The sequence below is a fragment of the Siphateles boraxobius genome, unplaced genomic scaffold (assembly GCF_051911475.1).
Source record: "Siphateles boraxobius isolate OS27281-9 unplaced genomic scaffold, OSU_SipBor_1 9, whole genome shotgun sequence".
Classification (NCBI taxonomy): domain Eukaryota; kingdom Metazoa; phylum Chordata; class Actinopteri; order Cypriniformes; family Leuciscidae; genus Siphateles; species Siphateles boraxobius.
The window spans coordinates 30,274,269-30,294,439 of NW_027509219.1; the positions used below are offsets into that span (position 1 = coordinate 30,274,269).

Consider the following 20,171-nt stretch of genomic DNA (forward strand, 5'->3'; position numbering starts at 1 on the left):
ATTTTTGTGGAAACCATAATAGACTACCATTTAAAAGTTTGGGGTAAGTAAGATAAAAAAATAAAAATAAATAGAAATTAATATTTTATTCACCAGGGATGCATTAAATGTGAGAGTAACAACATTTATATGTTATAAAATATTTCTATTTCAAATAAATTTCTATTTATCAAAGAATCCTGAAAAAGTATCACATTTTCCACAAACATATTAAGCAAACATTATTAAGCAAATATACTCAACATTGATACTAATAATTAATAATGGAGCACCAATAATAACTGATAATTAAAGGTGGGGTATGTGATTTGGAAAACGACCGTAAGATTTTGAAAATACCCAATTCAAATGGTCCTACCTTCTTTTCTCCAACGCTGGCCCTGACTCCACCCATTCGAGGAACATGGACACGCAATCATGCACGAGCGAAAACTCAGATGCGCGAGGGATTGTAATGACGATTTACTACTAATCATTGATCCGGCTTTACTGACGAGATGCGCATGCGTCACGAGCTTTGAGTATGTGCACGAAGGGGGTCATGCGCGCTGGGGGGAGGGGGGTGTGGTACGACCGTTTGATTGACAAACTTACTGTCCAATGATTCCAGGAGGTCTTGGAAATGATTGGTTGGAGTTTTTCGAGTCCTGCCCGTTCCACACATGATTAAATTGCTTAATTTTCATTTCAGTGCCTCTAACTCAGTGGCTGTAAGTGGGTTAGGAATAGGATTTCAAGTTATTTTGAAAAAATGGACAAAAAAGAGAATCACATACCCCACCTTTAAAGGGGTGGTAAAACACATTTTCCAAAGGCTTGATTGTGTTTGTGGGGTGCACTGTAACATGTGTTCATGCTTCGTTTTTAAAAAATTGCATTATTTTTCATATATTTTACCTTTATTCTACACTGCTCTGTCCCTCCTTATAAAAACGGTCTGATGGTTTCCGGGTTCTATGAAGCCAGTCCCTCAAAAATACGCAATGGGCTCAGATTGGTTAGCTGGCCCAGTGTGTTGTGATTCGCTAACCGACTAGTGCACGTTTTCCGGAAACGTCACGCCCCTTACCTTTACCGGTAGCCTTTGTGCTTTGGTGCATTACAAACGATGGCGTCAATAAAACAATACCACTTTGAGCCCCGAATCAGACCCAGATAATGTTAGTGAAGATGATCGAGCAGAACCTGTTCAAGAAACGGCTGTTAAACGACGTTTCAGAAAGGTTTGTTTTTTGTTGTCTCATTACCTTTTAGATACGCTGTTATTTAATTGTACTAATTATTATAGTATTACAAAAAAATAAGCTTCATAAACAAGAATTTCATGTAATCGTTCTAACAAATTATACTATAGTCCTCAAAGGGATTTTGTTTGAGTAAAGACTGCGGATCTATAGTGATCGTTACTGACTGTATGCCACCGTTACATTTGTATTTTTAGAACGATTGTAGAATCGAAAAATAATCAAAAAATAAATCATACTTACAGGTTGTGGCCCGTAAACAACAGCTTCTGTTCTTGAAGTTGGAAATGCTCCATCTTTCAGCACAAGCTGTTGTGCGGATCCTGCATTGAACTCGCCAAGATTGTGGAAGATTTCCTCCGTAAAATGTGCAGCATAGAACGAGATTTGGTTAATTATTAACCATTGATCCCTAAGTCCCGCGACCCTAGGAAGGCTGAACGAAGTGGACCTGCAATCCAGATGAAAATAACAGCGTTTCGACGACATTGCGGCGGCAACAACACTCCTGTACCACAACAACTCTTCTCAAACGCAATATAAAATGGCCTCGCCCCCCTTATTTAGTATTCTCGGAGGAGGGGTTTATTAGGTTTACTGATGTCAGCAACCCTGGAGGAATGTCGTGTAGTCCCTACCGGCTGTTTGCTGTAGTCCTTAGAAATTGATTTCTTTAAATACAAATATATCCGTTTGCTTTAAACTTTGAGCGCTGTAACTTTGCAGATGTTGTTTATGCTCAAACAGCAACATTACACACTAACGAAAGTTAGAAAAGTGAAATCGTGTTTTACCACCGCTTTAAATAATACTAAATCAGCATATTAGAATGACGGAAGTAATGATGCTGAAAACTCAGCTTTGCCATCACAGGGATAAATTACAAACAGGAATTAAATCGAAAACATTTATTTTAAAATGTAATAATATTTCACAATATTAATGTTTTTACTATATTTTTGAACAAATACATGCAGCTTTGTTGAGCAGAAGAGACTTCTTTCAAAAACCTTTGAATGTCAGTGTACATGTGACGTTAAGAAAGTGCCAGCCCTAGCAAAACAAGAGGGAAAACGAATTTCTCAGGTGATACATTAAGGGCACGTATTTGTCCTTGAAATATACATTCAATTTGCAAAGTACAGTAACCTGCTGAGAAAGCCAATCGTCTTCCGGCGACACCGCAGTGCACCTGGGCAGTGGTTCACAGCCAAATGCCAGTCATGAATATCGGTGCCAACTCCAGCCAGACTCCCTTGTGTCATTCCTCAATGCAACTTGCCAACATTTCCAGCAATGTTTGCACAGAAAGAGCCGTTTGATTGACAGGGGGGAGGAATCAAGTACTGCAAATAGTCTGGATAAATCCCTCATTTCATTTGTGAGACAGTGAAAATGATATATCATTCCTCGTTCGCACCTTCTGACTTGAGAAAGTGTTGTGTCATCTCCACGTGTTTCCGCCAAGGTCTGACCCATACAGTTATTATGTAATGATGGCCTGCAGTGTTCTCAGTACAGCGGTTCAGAAAAGAGTAATTATGGGCATTGTGTCCATGCTGCCTGCTTGTCCCGTTCCCTCCACCATCTGTCTGTGGTTAATTACCTCTCCTTTTCTCTGTGATCAGGACGAGAGCTGTGGGGATATTGAGAGAGCTGGAAAACAAGAGGAAAGATGCCAAGGGAGGATCCGATTTACTAAACTGATGTTGTGCCGGATAAACAAACTATTGAGTATTAGTTGTGGTGTGAATCCAGCTAGCTTGCAGCATCTCTTTACTTACAATGTAGTAAAAAAGTGGGTCCCACTTTATATTAAGTGGCTTTAAGTACTATGTACTTACATCGAAAAATAAGTACAATGTACTTATTGTGTTCAGGTTGTATTGTAAAACACTTTTGCTGCTATTGAGATGTGATACTGGTAAGGTTAGGGTCAGGTGTGGTGGTATGGTTCGGTTTAAGGGTAGGTTAAGGTGTAAGGGAAGGGTCAACTGTGTAATTACAAATGTAATTACATAAATGAATTACAGCTGTAATTACATGCAGGTATTTTCAAAATATAAGTAAAATGTAAAAACATGTATGTACACAATAAGTCCATTGTATCAACTAATTAATTAATATGTAAGTACACAAAGTACCAAAAGCCACTTAATATAAAGTGGGACCAAAAAGGGTCTAATAAATGCTTGATTCATTAACAAATTTATCTTTTGAGTAAATTTTTTTAATTGTAATTTTCAATTCGTTGGTTTATTCGGGTCACAAAACCTGTTTGAACTAATCGTTCACAAGTGGTTCTTGGGTTAACAACTCAGAGAGATGGCACAAGCAATTCATGAATTTGCCGCACATCAAACTCATTCAAACGACTCTTTCAGAGTCTGTTCAACTCATAATAACCGTGGGGTGAGCTGATGGTAAAAGCAGTTGAAGTAAAGTGACTGATGGGGCAAAAAAGAAAACATTATTTATAGGCAGAATTTCCAACATTTTAGGAAATAAAACGTACTGAAAATATGATTGATAATTGATTGCTGTTTCTTTTTCACATATGTGTTTACGGTTTGTGGAAAATAAAAAAAAATATATATATTTAATAATTAATAACATATTTATACACTGGATTAATCATACTCAGCATGGTAATTTTCATATATATATATATATATGTATATATATATATATAGAGAGAGAGAGAGAGAGAGAGAGAGAGAGAGAGAGAGAGAGAGAGAGAGAGAGAGAGAGGGAGAGAGAGAGAGAGAGAGAGGAAAACCCCAAGATTAGACAACACATGTCAATTATGTTTTTAGATTTATATGTACTTTCTATTTAATTTATTCTATTATTAAAACATGAAAAAAATGCTGGATTAATGAAATAGTTTTAAAAAAAAGTGTCAGAAAGTCCAGACTAACTGATTATCATGTCTACGTAGAGCTGGGCGATATGGCCTAAAAAAAAAAATCCCCGATTTTTTCACAAAAAATCTGATTTACGAATTAAATAGATTTTTTTCTCTACGTACTTAAAATCAATCTGTAGATGACAAAGAAATTGTTCACAACAAGTTTTAACTTTATTTTGTTTTAAAATTCCCTTCTGGGATTTGATCTCCATTAAAGTGCAATCAGAAACAACAAGCCAAAAAGACAAGAGGACAGGCCCTGTCTTTGAAAACAATGAAAATGTAACATAAAATAAAATGGGTGGATTGGGATTGGGGCGGATGTGTAAAAAAACAAAAAATTTGCATCACAATAAGTGTATTGTGATAGTCAAATGATTTGGTAACTAAACATAATTTTATTAAGTTTACTGGTTTGCTACTGTTTTTATTATTGCTTAACACAAATTTCACAATTTCAATTCAATTCTTGTGATTTGATTCTGATCTTGATTCAATATAAATTCCTTTGGATAAATAGGTACGTAGTAGCTACGTACTACTACCTAAGAACTATCGTACTACTATCTAAAAATAGATACGTTAATGTGTTAATTGTTCTCCCAAAAAAAAAAATCACCTAATGCTGTAAACATACAGAGAGCCCTGTCAGCTGGTATTATTAAAGGTTAAAACTAACTTAAATTAAATATAATGCGTTTTTTTATTTTATAATGCGTCTAACTAACATGCGTGCTATGGGTCATTAAAAGCCATCCTGAGGTAAATATAACGTTACGTGGCATATGTTGTTCTCCAGCTGTTTTATGGACATCTTTCCGCGGTTGAAAAACACTGATCGATCGATTTTATTACATCTCGGTAAGTTTGTAGTAAAGAGTAACAGATGTTTGGTTCACGTGCCGCTTGAACTGAGATCTGTCAGCGTTCTTTCACGTCACATTTACAAGCGCCAAAACGGTGTTTATTGTTTGAATTTTGTAATAAAACTGACAGAATCTAAGAGCTGAGAATCTGTTTCATATCGATAGTAACCTGCTCTGTCTTGTCTGTCGGTGTCAGTGTTCTCTTTGCTTCGCGATTTTTCTCTGCATGAGAAAAGGGATGTGTGGCGTGAGAGCGTGTAAAAAGTGACAGAATTGCGTCTCTCACAGTAAGGCCGTCGTAAGTGCTCGTCCCTTCTGCGCACTTTCAGGTGTATTATGTGTGATGAGTTACGGTTTCAGCCATTCCTTTGAAAATGGCTGAGGGTCGAAAGAGAAAAAAATTATACGAAGTGTATGATAAGAAGAGAAAGGCCGCAGAATATAGAAACAAGACCAGAGTGATTTTGGGTGAATATTTCACATGCTTGCGTGCGCTAAAAGCAGGGGCGTAATTTGTGGGGGGGATGGGGGGGATATAACCCCCCCCAATATTTAAATCTATGCATTACAACCCCCCCATTATTTATACCATGATCACAATATCAGGAGGCATACCCAAACTTCAACCCCCCCAATGTTCAAACCAAATCTACGCCCTTGGGTAAAAGCACAGGTTGTGCTTCCCACTGATGCCGCAGTCGCAAAGATTCTACTAGACAGGTAAAGTTTGTCATGCTATTTGGAGAAATTCATTTAAAATCACGGCTAGTTAAAGTTAATGTAAGCTATGATTAGCGATGCTAGCCCTGGCACAAGTCATGCACCGCGTACGTTAAACATCTCAATTTCTCTAAAGTAGCCTTATGACCAAATGGTAAATGGTATCATGCTGAAATATTCTAAAACCTTGTGTGTTCATTTTCGATAATTACAATGTGTTCACCATAGTATTTATTACACAAATGCAACAAGCTACTTCTCTATTGCATATCATGTCTTGAGTCCTCGGTCACTCAACACATTTAATAGGCGCGTGTGCATTTTTAAAAAAAATTGGAGAGGGCGGGTCTTCTCTAAAACTCGGAAAGATCCTCCGCTATACATGTGTTTCACGGGTCACATGTTGAACCTTTTTTACCAGCTAGTCTTTAAAAACAGTAGAACAGTATAGAGGGATTTGCTCTGAGGACAGGGTTTAGCTGGTTAGCTTCAGCATTATTACACTCTCAAAGGCATCTTTCTCCATGCATTGTGTACATGCATTGTGACAAAACACATACATTAAAATAATAATCATTTTCATAATAATTCATTGCAAATATGTAATTAAAAAATATTTGATTAGATTTTAGACAATGTTGTCCTGACAAAATGGCAATCAAAAAGGATAAAAAGTCTCTGATTATTTCTGGAGAGCCCTTAAAAAAATAAAACGGACTGGTAAAATGGTATTTTCACTAGTATGCAGGTTGCATACTTCCAGAACTGTATATGCTAGCCGAGCAACTGCCTTTAAAATGAATGTGACTGATAATAGATTGATTTCTTGTTATCAAAACAGCTGGAAGGATCATAGGTCATAGGTCATAGGTCAGACGCTGTTTGCTGCATCACAGAGCTGCCCGCCGGGAAGACACTGACGCACTTAAATCTTTTTAATCTTTACCATAAAATACAGCAGAATGTCATATCCCCCACATGAATATATTAAACATGACCACCCTGCATAAGAAATGTGACATAATTCTGGAAACGGCAAATTACTTCCCAGCAATAAGATTTATCGAGTATATCAATATGAAAAATACGTTATTAAATAATAGTCAGCAGAGCACAGGAGAACACATTAATGTGACTCATCATGTGACTCAGTATTTGTTCATTCTTATGAAAGTGTGCAACCTTTACATGTGCCCTTTAAATATACAAAGGTTAAAGGGCATTGTGTGAACGTCATAGTACAGGCTGTAAATGAGCAAATTCCCAAAATAAATATAATTAATCTAGATTATAAAAAATAACTTAATTTACAATGATTTTAACATGACAGTAATGAGAAAAACATTACTTTTTTTTTTTGCTATTTGCTATAAGCAATTTATTTCAAGGAGAAAACTGCAACTGATTTCCAAAATCTAGCTTGAAACGAACCGCGACCTCATTGTGCACTTCACTCCATTTAACATTCATTATAATGACATCAATTATTTACGTGCCCATCAAAATTTAAGTAACGAAAACATGTTTAAGCTTGTCTGTTCCAAATGGGTTCACTTTACTGAACACTGATGCTCGCGCAACCACAGTGACCTGACACATATTGACGCCCGTGGACAAGCTCGGCATCCTAAAAACGGGACACATGATTGCCGTCCTGCAGGCTTCAAACATTTTAGCCTTGAGCAAAAACGTCAGTGAATATCAGCCATCCCATTCAACATGGACATGCTATTGCTAATTATTTTCAGTTTTTAGATATTACAAGCAGATTAACTAATGTTAAAAAAACATTTCACAGGGTCATTCGGGATCGATGCAAAGTCTATTCGGCTCTGGGTTCATTTGCATTTTGCAGATGTTGCAATCTTTTCCAATGCTTAAAACAAAGAACAGTCTATTTTGGTGAACCAATACACCTGTGGGACTCTAAATGTCCTTGAACGACATTTTCAATAAGCTTTAAGGCATTCTGACACTAGTATACATGGACAATACAACATCTCAAACAAGACAACATCCCAAAATCGCCCAGTTCTTGTCATCTGATTTTACCCAGATTTGATAACAATAAGAAAACGGCAAGAACAGTCTACCACCATTTCATTTGAACACATATGGCATTTCATAAAGGTCATTTAAAAAAAAAAAGAAAAAAAGATATATATATATATATATATATATAATTTTTTTTTTTTTAAATATGCCACTTCCAATCATATATCCTTGAATATGTTAGGCAGAGATAGCTAGGAATGGGCTTGGTGCTCCATTATGCAGAATAGTACTGTAGCTTTCTCAAGACAGAACAATCTATTGGACCGCTGGGAATAAACAGTGTTGGATGAGTTAAGCTGGCCTGCTACATCACGGTCATAGATCTACACATCCAAATTGATCAATCAATATGGAAGCATTAATCTGACGTAGTGATGTCGTAACACGTCCAGGACTGATTAGAAAAAGACATACGTCCTCCCACTCACCTTGAGCTGGGAGATTCACAGCGTTTGGGATGGGAGGGAAAATGCCTCCACTTAAACCCACACACAAACATGTATTAGACGTAATTAAAGCAACATTGTTTAAACAGAATTACTGGTGACACAGTTATGATGTGCTATTCAATTATTGACTCTAATTACAGCCCTTTAAAAGCAGAGTGAAAAATGCCAGGAAAGTAGGCTAGCAGTGTGATGTGAAAACATCAATTTTGCTCTTTATTTAATTTTTAATGACAGTTTTGCAGATCTAGGATCTTGTACGTAGGACTCTAAAGCAAATAAAAGTACATGAATGTCTGTCACCGGGTGGTCAGCGTGGATTTATCGCTTGTCAACACTTGCTGTTTTCTCCTCCAAGGTCACAAAGAAACATTGACTTGTGAAAGAGGCACCAAACATATCATTCCCATGATCCTCAGCACTTCTGAGCCGACACCACACACCAGATACAGCAGCTGTCAAATATGAACAGACATACAATGTCCCCAAAGCCATAAACACAAAATTTAAAAGAGCAGAAATGAAAACATTAAAATGCACATACATTCAGGTTTGGCGTCAATGATGAAACATGCATAATCAATTGATGTATCTAATGTCAAACCTGTCGCAATACTTATTGACACAAGATATTTGAATGTGAATGTGAACGAGATTTGAACCGCGGTTAGCCATTCGTTGCTACAAAAAATGTTTTTTTTAGAAGAGAAAGATGGTAAATGATAATTGTGCACATCTAAGTTAGTTTTGCCAATTTTTTTTAATACACTAGCATATAGAAAACCAAAAGCTAACAGACTTGAACTAAAAGCCATGCAACTCTAACTGATTTTCATGGGGTCATGAAAATTCACAATGAAAAAAACTTAATGGTCCTAAAAATGGCAAGACATATCAGAAAATATAGTATATATAATACAATATAAATATAAATTATAACATTTTATATTACAAAATATGTATTTTATAGGTCATATTTCTAAAACAATTATGACATTATCTGGTTATCTAGTGTCAGCTATTTATATCTAGGCCAAAGCACCAAATGATTTGACAAAACTAGACAAACCTACCATATCCAGAAGACTTGAACTACAGCATTAAGTCACATGGACTACTTTTATCATACTTTTTTGATACTTTTTCAGATCACGGCAGCCCCAGTCCCAATTTGCTTTCATTATATGGACATGAGCAGCGTAAACATTTGAAACAACATGAGGATGAGTATTTGATGACAGAATTGTCATATTGTGGGTGAACTATGCCTTTATGCAACGTAACACAACACAATACTGAATAAACTCCATCTAAAGTTGTCAGTCTGGTTTCTGACATGACAGAAGTGTCATCAAGATGTCTGCCTCAGAGTTATTTGTCATAAGTCTAGAGGTTTCTCTCCCTGTCTCTTTATCTTCCCGCTCTCGATGGACACATGTTGTGGCAGCGAGCTGCCGCCGCTAAACACATCAAAACACCCCTGCTTGCCAAGAAAACACTCATTCAAATATGATTCCAAAACCACTAGGTTCCTTCAAGTCAACTAAAAACGAAAGCAGCGCATTACAAAGAGAAAGACAAAGTGTTAAAGAAGTAAAGTTCCTCTCCTGCTCTCCTGAGGAGAGAAGAGGGATCCTTCTACCTTTCCCTCCGTCCAACAGAAGCAGATGTTGCTAGAGGTGCTGAGGATATCCGTAATGAAGCCTGAAATTCCCACACGCATGGTGACGGCTTAAGAGGGACGGATAGATGGACAGAATTAAAGAGTTGAAGCTGAGAGAAGAAGGGTAGAAGAAGAGTAGGTTTGGGTCCCTGGATGTTGTCAGTGCGAAGAGTGAGGCAAGAATGGGAGAGACGAGGAGAAAGAGAAAGAGAGAGAGAGTGTTTCCTCCACTCTCTAGCGCAGGACCTGTGCGCTCCGTACACTCTCACACACACACACAACAGGTGCAGCCCCGAACCGGCCAGCCAATGGCAATTGTCCTCCTCACACACACACACACACACACACACACACACACACACACACACACACACACACACACACACACACACACACACACACACACACACACACACACACACACACACACACACACACACACACACACACACACACACAGAGGGTCCTGAGCCTTGATTCTAGCTGACATGCCCCTCTCACACACATAAACATGCATCCAATAACACAGTCAGTCCTCTGCGCGCTGTAGGGAGTCTCTGTGTAAATCTTCCTCAGCATGTGGATGTGACATAGAGGATTAAGAACACACGCAACATTTCTTTTCACAAACACACTCTTACAGAGTTGTAAAAAACATGCAAGGCAACCGAGTGCTGATAATTCAACGGTTATGTTTTTTGTATCGATTACATAAAATAAATAATAATAATAAAGTAAATTGGGTCGTTCAAAATATCTTATTTTGTATTCTAAATTAAGAAAGAAAAAGTAATTCAGGTGTGGAACAACATAACCGTGGATAAATGATTTCCTTTAATGTTGAACTATTCATTTCTAAGGGGTGTTGACACATACAAGTCTCTTATCCTCACCAAGACTCGTTTATTTCAGATCAAAGATAAAAAATAAAAATAAAAACAGTAAAGGCCCGTTCACACAGAACGCATTTTTCCATTCCACTGCGCCACTTTTCCATTGTTTTTCAATGTAAACGCTCTCTGAAATAGAACGGTTAAGATTGAAATTTGGACAAATGCTGCTATCCCGAGAATTTTCGGTTTCTGTATTAGCACCCCCCCACCGTCACAATGGTTTCATGGAGCACTGGAAGAATCATTCATAAAACGCATTAAACTTTAGTTTACAAAGACGTGAAACTCACCGAGTGGTCTTGTGTGTTTATTGATATGCTCACACAAAAATCGCTGCAAAAGATGCTTTCCAACAGGTTTTATCATCCAACTCCATTGACTTGTATTGGATGTTCTGTGAGGTACGTTATTACTCCGCCGCCGGAAACGGAAATGGGGTTGTTTGCATTCTTTCTGTAGTCTCATGCAGTCGCGGTATCGTAGGCTACGCTATCCAAACATTGGCAAAGGTGCATTATCGCCACCAAATTGGCCGGAGTGTCTATTATTCAAGATCTCAACGGAAGAATGTCCGGTTGTGAGGCGTTTGGAAAAATAGGTCCACAGTTTTACAACGAATGGTAAAACACCTGTTGGAAAGCATCTTTTGCAGCGATTTTTGTGTGAGCATATCAGTGAACACCCAAGACCACTCGGTGAGTTTCACGTCCAAATTTCAATCTTAACCGTTCTATTTCATCAGAAACAATCTTAAAACAGGGCTTTAAGTGTAAAATACCGAACTTGTCCTTTAAAGGGGCATTCGGCAACTATTTCAACTTAATAAAACCGTTTAGAAATCATTTGGATGGTTTAATAACCTGTTCTGGTGAGAATGGTGACTTTCCCTGCTTCCCCCAGCGTTCCTAGGCGGACAACCAACCTTGCAACATGGGGACTAACGTCCTGGTAATTTGGAAAAAGGAAGTCTTGTGAGAAGCGAGAACGAGCGAGAAACACAAATTGCTTTACGGCAATTCGACATAAACACACACGCCGCCCTCAATGTGTATGATGTATTACCCACCTCGGTAGACATAGCTCCACACGATAAAGTTGGCCAGCTCCGATAATAACAAATGCACATGAGCAGCGGTAGAAAGGGGGGGAGGGTGCCGCAAGTGAGTTTTTTTACGACATTATGTGAAATATACACCTCACAGCTGTAAGGAGAGCTCGTTGAAAAAACATGCGACAACAAAAGTGAAAATCAGCAAAGAAATAACTAGAGTTGCTGAATGCCTCTTTAAGCAATTGCTGAGTCATGTGCTGCGATGAACAATAGAAATGAAGACAGCAGAGGTCACATGATCCTGTCAGATTGTAGTAGCCTATACGCTGATTTCACGCAGCCGTTATTTTGAAATCGAAAGTGAGGCTCTGGTGGGAAGAAAATTTTCACTTTCGATTTCAAAATGGCGGCTGCATGAAATCAGCGTATAGGCTTCTACAATCTGACAGGATCATGTGACCTCTGCTGTCTTCATTTCTATTGTTCATCACAGCACATCACTCAGCAATTGCTTAAAGAGGCATTCGGCAACTCTATAAGCGTATAAATATATATATATATTTATTACATGGCGACACCCTTCAGGCTGATTCAAGACCCCTCCGCTTCGCGTCAGTGTCCTGATCAGCCTGTCGGGGTTGTATTCGCTATAACAACCGCCTCGCTCTACATTATCCCTTACATATATAATGTATCTGGTCACATACAGCGATGGTGATGCTTGATAAACCAGAAATTGTCAGCATTCGAAAAAAGTTTGATTCAAGTATTCAAAATGATTTCCCTGAAGAATGTTAATTTTAGTGTCAACAAAATTGATTCCTTGTCAAAATAGAATGATAGGCTACCTTGTTTTTAGGTTGTCAACCTTTTACGTTTTCCATTATTTTAATTTTTTTATATTAATTTTAATATATTGATAATAATGTATTAATTTAAATACGTTCAAATCATCCTGTCGCCCACTTGAAAGTTTGCTATGGCCCCCAGTGGACCATGACCCCTGGTTGAGAACCATTGGTTTCGACTTCAATAGTGACCGAATCATATCTAGACTAGATTATTATAGAGATTTGGTGGACTATTGTGACTATTGAGACGATAAACAACCACACAGAAAGATACTAAAAAACACTTGCCTTAACAACCACATTGCAACACATTGGCTCCAACTTACAATATGTTAATGTTAAGAATCACTCAGATTTTCTTCATAAATGCAAAAGAACTGAACCGCTATGAGAACGCTTTCCATTTTCACTCCTGGGATGCAGCGTGGTAAACTTTTCAAACATTAAAGCTTTGAAGCAAGAAATTAATATTAACAAAAATAAAATCAGCCCATACACAAAACTAAAGGTTCTTTATTGGGGCCGATAGTTCAATGAATAACCTTTGACGCCCACTGAACGTTTCCATTACACAAAATATTTTTTAAAGTGGAAAAGGGATTTTTAGATAATTCAAATGTTCTTCACACAAAATACAAAAATGGTTCTTCTAAGGCATGTACGGTCTTATATTTCATTACTACATTGTTCATTCGAAATGAAATACAGCAGCCCATTAGGTCACAGAATTCCATCTCATATTAAACCAACAGCGCTCTGGCGGGAAAACAGTATTTGTCTTTTTTCTCCATGGAGAATTCATTATCATGAAAAAAATAAACATGATCTATGCTATAAATAGAATCCAAAAATAACCACATCAGCACTTCTGTGAGGTGTGACTCCCGGCATCAAGCCATCTTTTATTTTCATTAGCGCTCACCTGCCCATTAAACACACAAACAGACTAACACAAACATACACACTTACTCGCAAGATTTCCAGAGTCTTCGAGGGGGAGGAAGGAATTCTCGTTTGTTGAGCGGCACAATGCCAACAGCCGCCTGCATGACAGTAAAAAACTTCTTGCACTTCATCTCGGCGATGTGGTTCAGTCACCAATGCCAAAACACTCAACCTGGATGAGTGGATGTTTGTGTGGTCACGAGGAAAAAACCCCACCATGACACGCTCCTCTACATTTGTGGCTCTGCACCGACTTTGTCCATACATGTCTTTTATCTTTAAAAAAGGGAAAAGACAATAATTTGTGTGGCTGTTATCCTTACATAATTCAGAGAAGACCTTTATAACATTAGACGAATGAAAACGGACTAGAGGGATAATTGTGTTACTAAGCCCATGGAGATAATACAGATTCTCCATTCTCTTTAATCCGTAACTGCGGCTCAAAAAGCCCTTACGTGAGTTTAACAATGACCCTGGAAGACAACAGCCTCCCTCCCCGTTCCCACTCTTCTCCCATTCAAATGAACAGCTATGGATGGGGCGAATTGGGATGGACGTGGTTAAAAGCGTGATTATAAGCTCAACCAGGCCTAGTTAAACACAAATGAGTGTATGCGCATGGTACGCACAGCCTCGGCCACGTGTAACACAAAGTAAAAAAAATTAGGAAGAGTAATCACTTGTCAGGGTTGCAGGCACTGAGCCAGCGTGAGCTTTGGAAATGAAATTACTCGATGGTAGTCTGTGTGGACGGATTAAGCGTTGGTTACAAGCACAAAGTGGGAATTCGCTGTCAAAGAGCTCGAGGTGAGATGGGGGAAAAATTCCACGAATTAATTCTATGAATAGGTCTGTTTTTGGCTGCACAGATGTATCACAATGAGCCGTTGGCAATGAAAGGATTTGAAAGCATTTTCTCACGCACATAAAAATCCATAAAAGCTTATGATGTTAAGGAAGTAATAGGCTATGATTTAATAACCATAATCCTTAATGCATGGATGACTGCATTAGGTGCTAGAGAATATGCCGTGCAGCTCTGACCAGACAACGTATTTGTTCAGAATTACTAGTGATACATGCTAAGGCCAAGCATTATTCATGCTTAGGATTAGTAGGTTTTCAAAAAATCTTAAATGAATAATATAATTATAGGTGCACAACTTGTTCTGGACAGTTCATCCAAAATAAATTCTGTCATAATAACTGTATGACTTACTTTCTTCCGTGAAACATAAAAGTAGATATTTTGAGAATGTAATTTATTTTTTTTATTCCATACACTGGAAGCCAAAGTTCCAACGTTCTTCAAAATATCTTTAAGAACAGATGTGGTATTGCAGCACTTTTCTAAGTGAATTAGAAACGTTTTTTTTTTTTAAATAAATTAATACTTTTGAGCAAGGATGCAGTAAATATATCAGGTAAATAAAATGTGAACTTCCTTTACATCAAAGAATTTTTGTTGCTAGTTTCTATACAAAAATATGAAGCACAACTGTTTTGAACATGGATGATAATAATAAGAAATGCTTCTTGAGCAGCAAACCAGCATATTATAATTATTTCTGAAGGATCATGTGACACTGAAGACTGGAGTAATAGCGGCTGAAAATTTCAGCTTTTTTGGGTGAACTATGCCTTTAACTTGAAGGTTGATTTATGAGCAACAGTAATAGCAACCACTACTAATGACACAAAAATGCAATAATACCGATTCTACTAAAAAGGGGATGCGTCCAATAGCCTGAAAAGTGTTTCCAGCTTCATTCAGATCAATAACATGCATAGCATTGCATGGATATTTACAAGGTCAATCTCATATACAACACAAACAACAGTAAGGAGAGAAAGACAGAGATGGAAAGGGGTTAGGAAAGGACAGAGAGAGAGAGAGAGAGAGAGAGAGAGAGAGAGTGTGTGTGTGTGTGTGTGTTGGCGTGGGGATCATCCTCATTTGATTACAAGTCATGATCCTCTTGCTAGGAGTCAGCTGGTCTGGAGTCAGCAGTATTATGAAAGCATGGCTGTGCATTTGGCTCAAGTCTGCTCGCACATGTGCAACTCTGATTTTGCTAAATCAATCAATGCTGAGACACTTAGAAATATTAAGCACTTACATTGGCATGCAAATATGAAGCTTAAGCATTGACCAACGAGCTCCTGCTGTGACATTACAGACGCCCAGCTGAGGAACATTGGAGACCTTCATGCATCAGAGTCATTTCTCCACATGCACGACTTTGATTTAAGTAAACTGAAATATACAGCATGAACTCACATTAAGATTGCGAATTTGCAGTGACAGTAGGCAATCCAAGTGTTTCTTCTTGGTAATAAAATCTGCCCTTTAAACACCTAACACATTTGATCTACAGTATGCATAACATTTCATCACAAGAGACTAGAGCAAACAAACTGCTTTTGTATCCCTCACAGCCTTGTTTTCATTTCTGTCAAAAATTGAATATGGCACTACCCTGACTAAGGTCTATAATTGTGATTAAAGAGCAAAATGAGCAGTAGCTATTACAAAAGTGGTTTGGTGCACTGTTATAATGAGTTAATGCTGTTTAATGGCAACCAAAATTTGTATGTAATTTTTTTTAAAGTATATATAATTATATATATATATATAAATATTGATTCCAAACCACATCAATCTTAACTATTATTCTTAATAACTACTGTTTTTTGTATATAAACTTTTATAAGGTATATATTATTGTTAACGAGGGCTTGAAGTGAAAAACGTCTTATATGCAGATGTGATTGATTATTAAGCAGGTTTTCTTGGTAAAATGGGCCAAAACAAAATTTAACTCACATTGAAAATCCTAAATTATTAAATGCCCATGCGAAGGATGCAATGTTATATAAATGTATATAATAATTTACACAAAACATTTTTGGGTGAACTAAGAATACAACTCAATCAACAAGCAATTAAAGCAAAACAGAAACACAGTAAATGATGACAGAGCTACTGTGTGTATCATGAAAGCAGTCACAGGACTGGACTCTATCTGTCCTGGTTCAATGCCACTGACAGAGGTGACCCTGTCACAACACTCTGCCTCTTTAATTAGAGTGAGCACCCTGAGGATGTGATGATTACTCCTTTCATTACAACCGCTAAAAGCTGAAAAGCAAATGGGTGACAATTATCTGCTTGTGTTGATGTCAGGCTGTGAACTAATCGCTGCTAAAATCAATTGATACAGCACCGATAGGACAAAAATATGCAAAATATATATCAACATCCCAGCTGGTCCTGTAATTACATTATTATCAGCTAATCAGATTTTAAGGTGAGGTGTAATGTAAATATTAAGTCCAGGGGGTCAGTTTTGGCTGGTTAGCATGGACTAGTTAGTCTACTGGTAAATGTTGGAAAGTTAACATACCAATATGTGGCTAAACCAAGCATCTTTCTTCATTTACTGACCCCAAACTTTTGAACAGAGGTGCCAATTGCAAATATTTCATGATATTATAGCAGATGTTTTGCTACTACTGACTGATGTGTGAAAGCTCTTGTATCATTGGAGCTCTTGCATTATGAAAACTTGCAACAAACCCAACAAACAGAAGTTATGATAGCCGATGTTATTCCAGGTACATTAGCTACATAGCTAAATCATGCAGTGCGCTTACTGATAATGGAGTTATTGTGCAAACTCTAAACTACAGGAATGAGGCACAAGTGTTCAGGTGGTGTGTGTAGCACACTAAACAAATGGCACAACCTACAGATATGTTCTCCTATAAAGAGCGAATGAGACTAACACATCAGCTGGCTACTCAGCGAGGGGGAGGAGTGTCAAGGACAAAATAAAAATCCATCGCTGCAACCTTGAGCTGCTGTTTTTGGCCAATTAAAGCAGCCCTTTGGCTCTATTCCGACATGGCTTACTGTACACTGCTGCCTTGAGACTGAGGGTGTATAAAATGTTATGGCATCATTGTGATGATGAAATATGGAATTATGGGACCGAAGGAAACAACTGAATTCTAATAAGTGTTCTACTGTCCGAATGAACACCACTTCACTAGGAAGGGTATCGATGAGATCAGCGTAATACAAGCTGTTTCACATGCACTTTCAGCAGAACACGTATGTAAGCACTGTCATGACTTTATACAAGGGGTATTTGCTTACTACGTAGCTATAGAGTCGAACGGGGCTAGTTGTCACAATGGCAAAAGTCCTTTTGAGAATTAATTTCTTCTAGTAGTGGTTTTGTATTTTATATTCAGACACATCATGAGTTAAAAACTCTTTCAAACCAAAAATTTTAAATGTATTGGAGCAAGTTGTAAAAATTTAACTGGAAAGGCATCCTATTGATGAAGATATTGTGTGAAAGGTGATTTTTTTAAATTATTTTTTTATTGAGACAATATTTTATATTATTCTTCTCAAATCAGTGTATTCTATTGTGACAACATGCCCAATAATCATTGGACTTTATTCATGAAACATGAGTAGAATGAATCCCTGTGTACATTGTTTGCAAAACTGTTCTTACATAAATTGTCACTTTCAATTACATGCAACAATTCATGCAAGAATGGTTAATTAATTATTTACAGAAATTTGTTCTGCATGTGTTTTATGAATGAGGTCCACTGTGTGTTAAATGAAAAGTAGCTTTTTTCTCATCAAGAATGGTGAAATATTCCATACCAAGACTGTTATGTTTACACTAAAACTGACTTTTAAAAATAAACCTATCCTGAGAAATAAAGTGGCAACTTGCCCCATTTCCCTTACAGTATAATATAAAGTCAATAGCCTACACATTGCACATAAATATGTTTTTATAAATGAAATGCACAGTAAATCTGTGTTTAAAGTGTCTTTGAGTAAAACACTTTTACACCTTTACCTTTAACAATTTGCTCAACAATTTTTGAAAACTCCATGATTAAATTAAGTAAGGCAGATGTTGAGATTCATGATAGATAACTTCAAAGTCAATACTCACCTCAGAGGATCTTTATGAACTGTGCTACCAAATTACTTCTCATGTCTAAAAAACATGATTTAATATCCCTATGTCAGAGTCACAAACACGTGATATCCAAATACGTGCATAGTGTGTGTCTCCTCACACCTTCATATTATCACACTGTTACATTAATCTTGAGCGGAGAGCCAATTCCTGGTAACTTCTATATGATGTAGCTTTTAAACCACAGAGCTCATGGGTCGCCATTAAATATCAAAGTGCGCACGACACCTGCCATAGGCCTACTACCGGCCACAAGCCCTCGAAAATAACTACTTCAAAAAGGCCTTGGGTAATGAACGTTTTCATAGGTTTTCCAGGTTTCAAATCAATAATTTCCAGGGGGGCCAGCTGAACAGTTTCCATTGAGATGAATGGGAATGCTATTGCTAACGGATCGCTTTCTCCAGGTATTATAAACCTCCCCGATCAAAACCTTCACTAGCAACTATCCTGATTCCAAAGGGAGCAGACAGAGGAAAACTATAAAATCCATTTCATGTTTTTAAGAGCCCTAAAAAATATGTTCTGTAGCCTATCTGACAAAAACGTATAAAATAGGAACCAACTAATATTAAAATTGTGGCCAACAAGATAAAGCAATTAATAATTTCTATGTAATTAACATTTTCATCAAATTACTGGTTTTATAATTCTACACAATTTTGTCCAAATAAATTAAAAATAATATTAAATGCTACAAGTGAATTTCGGCATCGCAGCATTATAAAGTACAGCGAGAGTTAGTGAGGGATGCACTAATATTAAGTTAATTATTATTACATTAATTATTAAGTTAATTATTTTTGGCTGAATTTAATGTTAAGAACATTTTCAACAAATTGCCGAATTCTAAACTATGTCTAAATAAATAAAAAACACACAAAAAACATTTGAAATGACAAGTGAATATATGCATCTAAGTTTTTTTTAATGCCATGTAGTAGGATTTAGCCAACTAAAAACTTAACTTTTAATGTTATTAAAATAGCTGCATTTAAAACGATTACCTTTAAGATGATAGCAAAGTTCATCTAAATGTAAAAAAAAAGGGGTAGGCTAAATGAGACAAATGCACGGTCATCCTTTGCCAGCACTGACAAGCTGTTATTATTTGCAGGCTGCCTGCGCAATATTTGGTTATTTTCCCATGTTATTTTCATCAGTCAGGGCTTGTTAGAGCTAGATTATGTCCGCTTTGAATCAGACACTTAGATAAAGTAGTGTGTAAAATGACATTTATTTCAATGAATGACTTAAAGTCTTTATTTGAATTCATTATCGATCGAGAGAGAGACCGAGATTGGCGATGTAGACTGTGTGAATTAACTTACCTGTCTGTTGGTCTCTAGATTAACAACGAAGCTGTGAGTTTAATTATTTTAAAACCAGCGATGTTGTATGAATAATGTAGCAATTCACAAGCAAAACTAATTTATTAATAAAAGTAGCGGGGCAGCGTTGATAAATTTTTGAGATTGCGTCAACTGCCCGAATGAATGACGTTG

At 37.2% G+C, this 20,171-nt stretch overlaps 1 protein-coding gene across 3 annotated transcripts in view; it reads right to left on the minus strand.

Moving 5' to 3' along the window:
• Positions 1–13,791, minus strand: part of tjp2b (tight junction protein 2b (zona occludens 2)) — a 106,514-nt gene extending 92,723 nt beyond the window's left edge. For all 3 annotated transcript variants that reach the window (XR_013201087.1, XM_077223221.1, XM_077223226.1), the window contains exon 1: positions 13,670–13,791. Coding sequence is in view for 2 of the 3 variants with exons in the window: in XM_077223221.1 (XP_077079336.1) it covers positions 13,670–13,776 (107 nt within the window). In the remaining variant the exon portion in view is untranslated. The remainder of the gene's footprint in view (positions 1–13,669) is intronic.
• Positions 13,792–20,171: the final 6,380 nt, after the last annotated feature.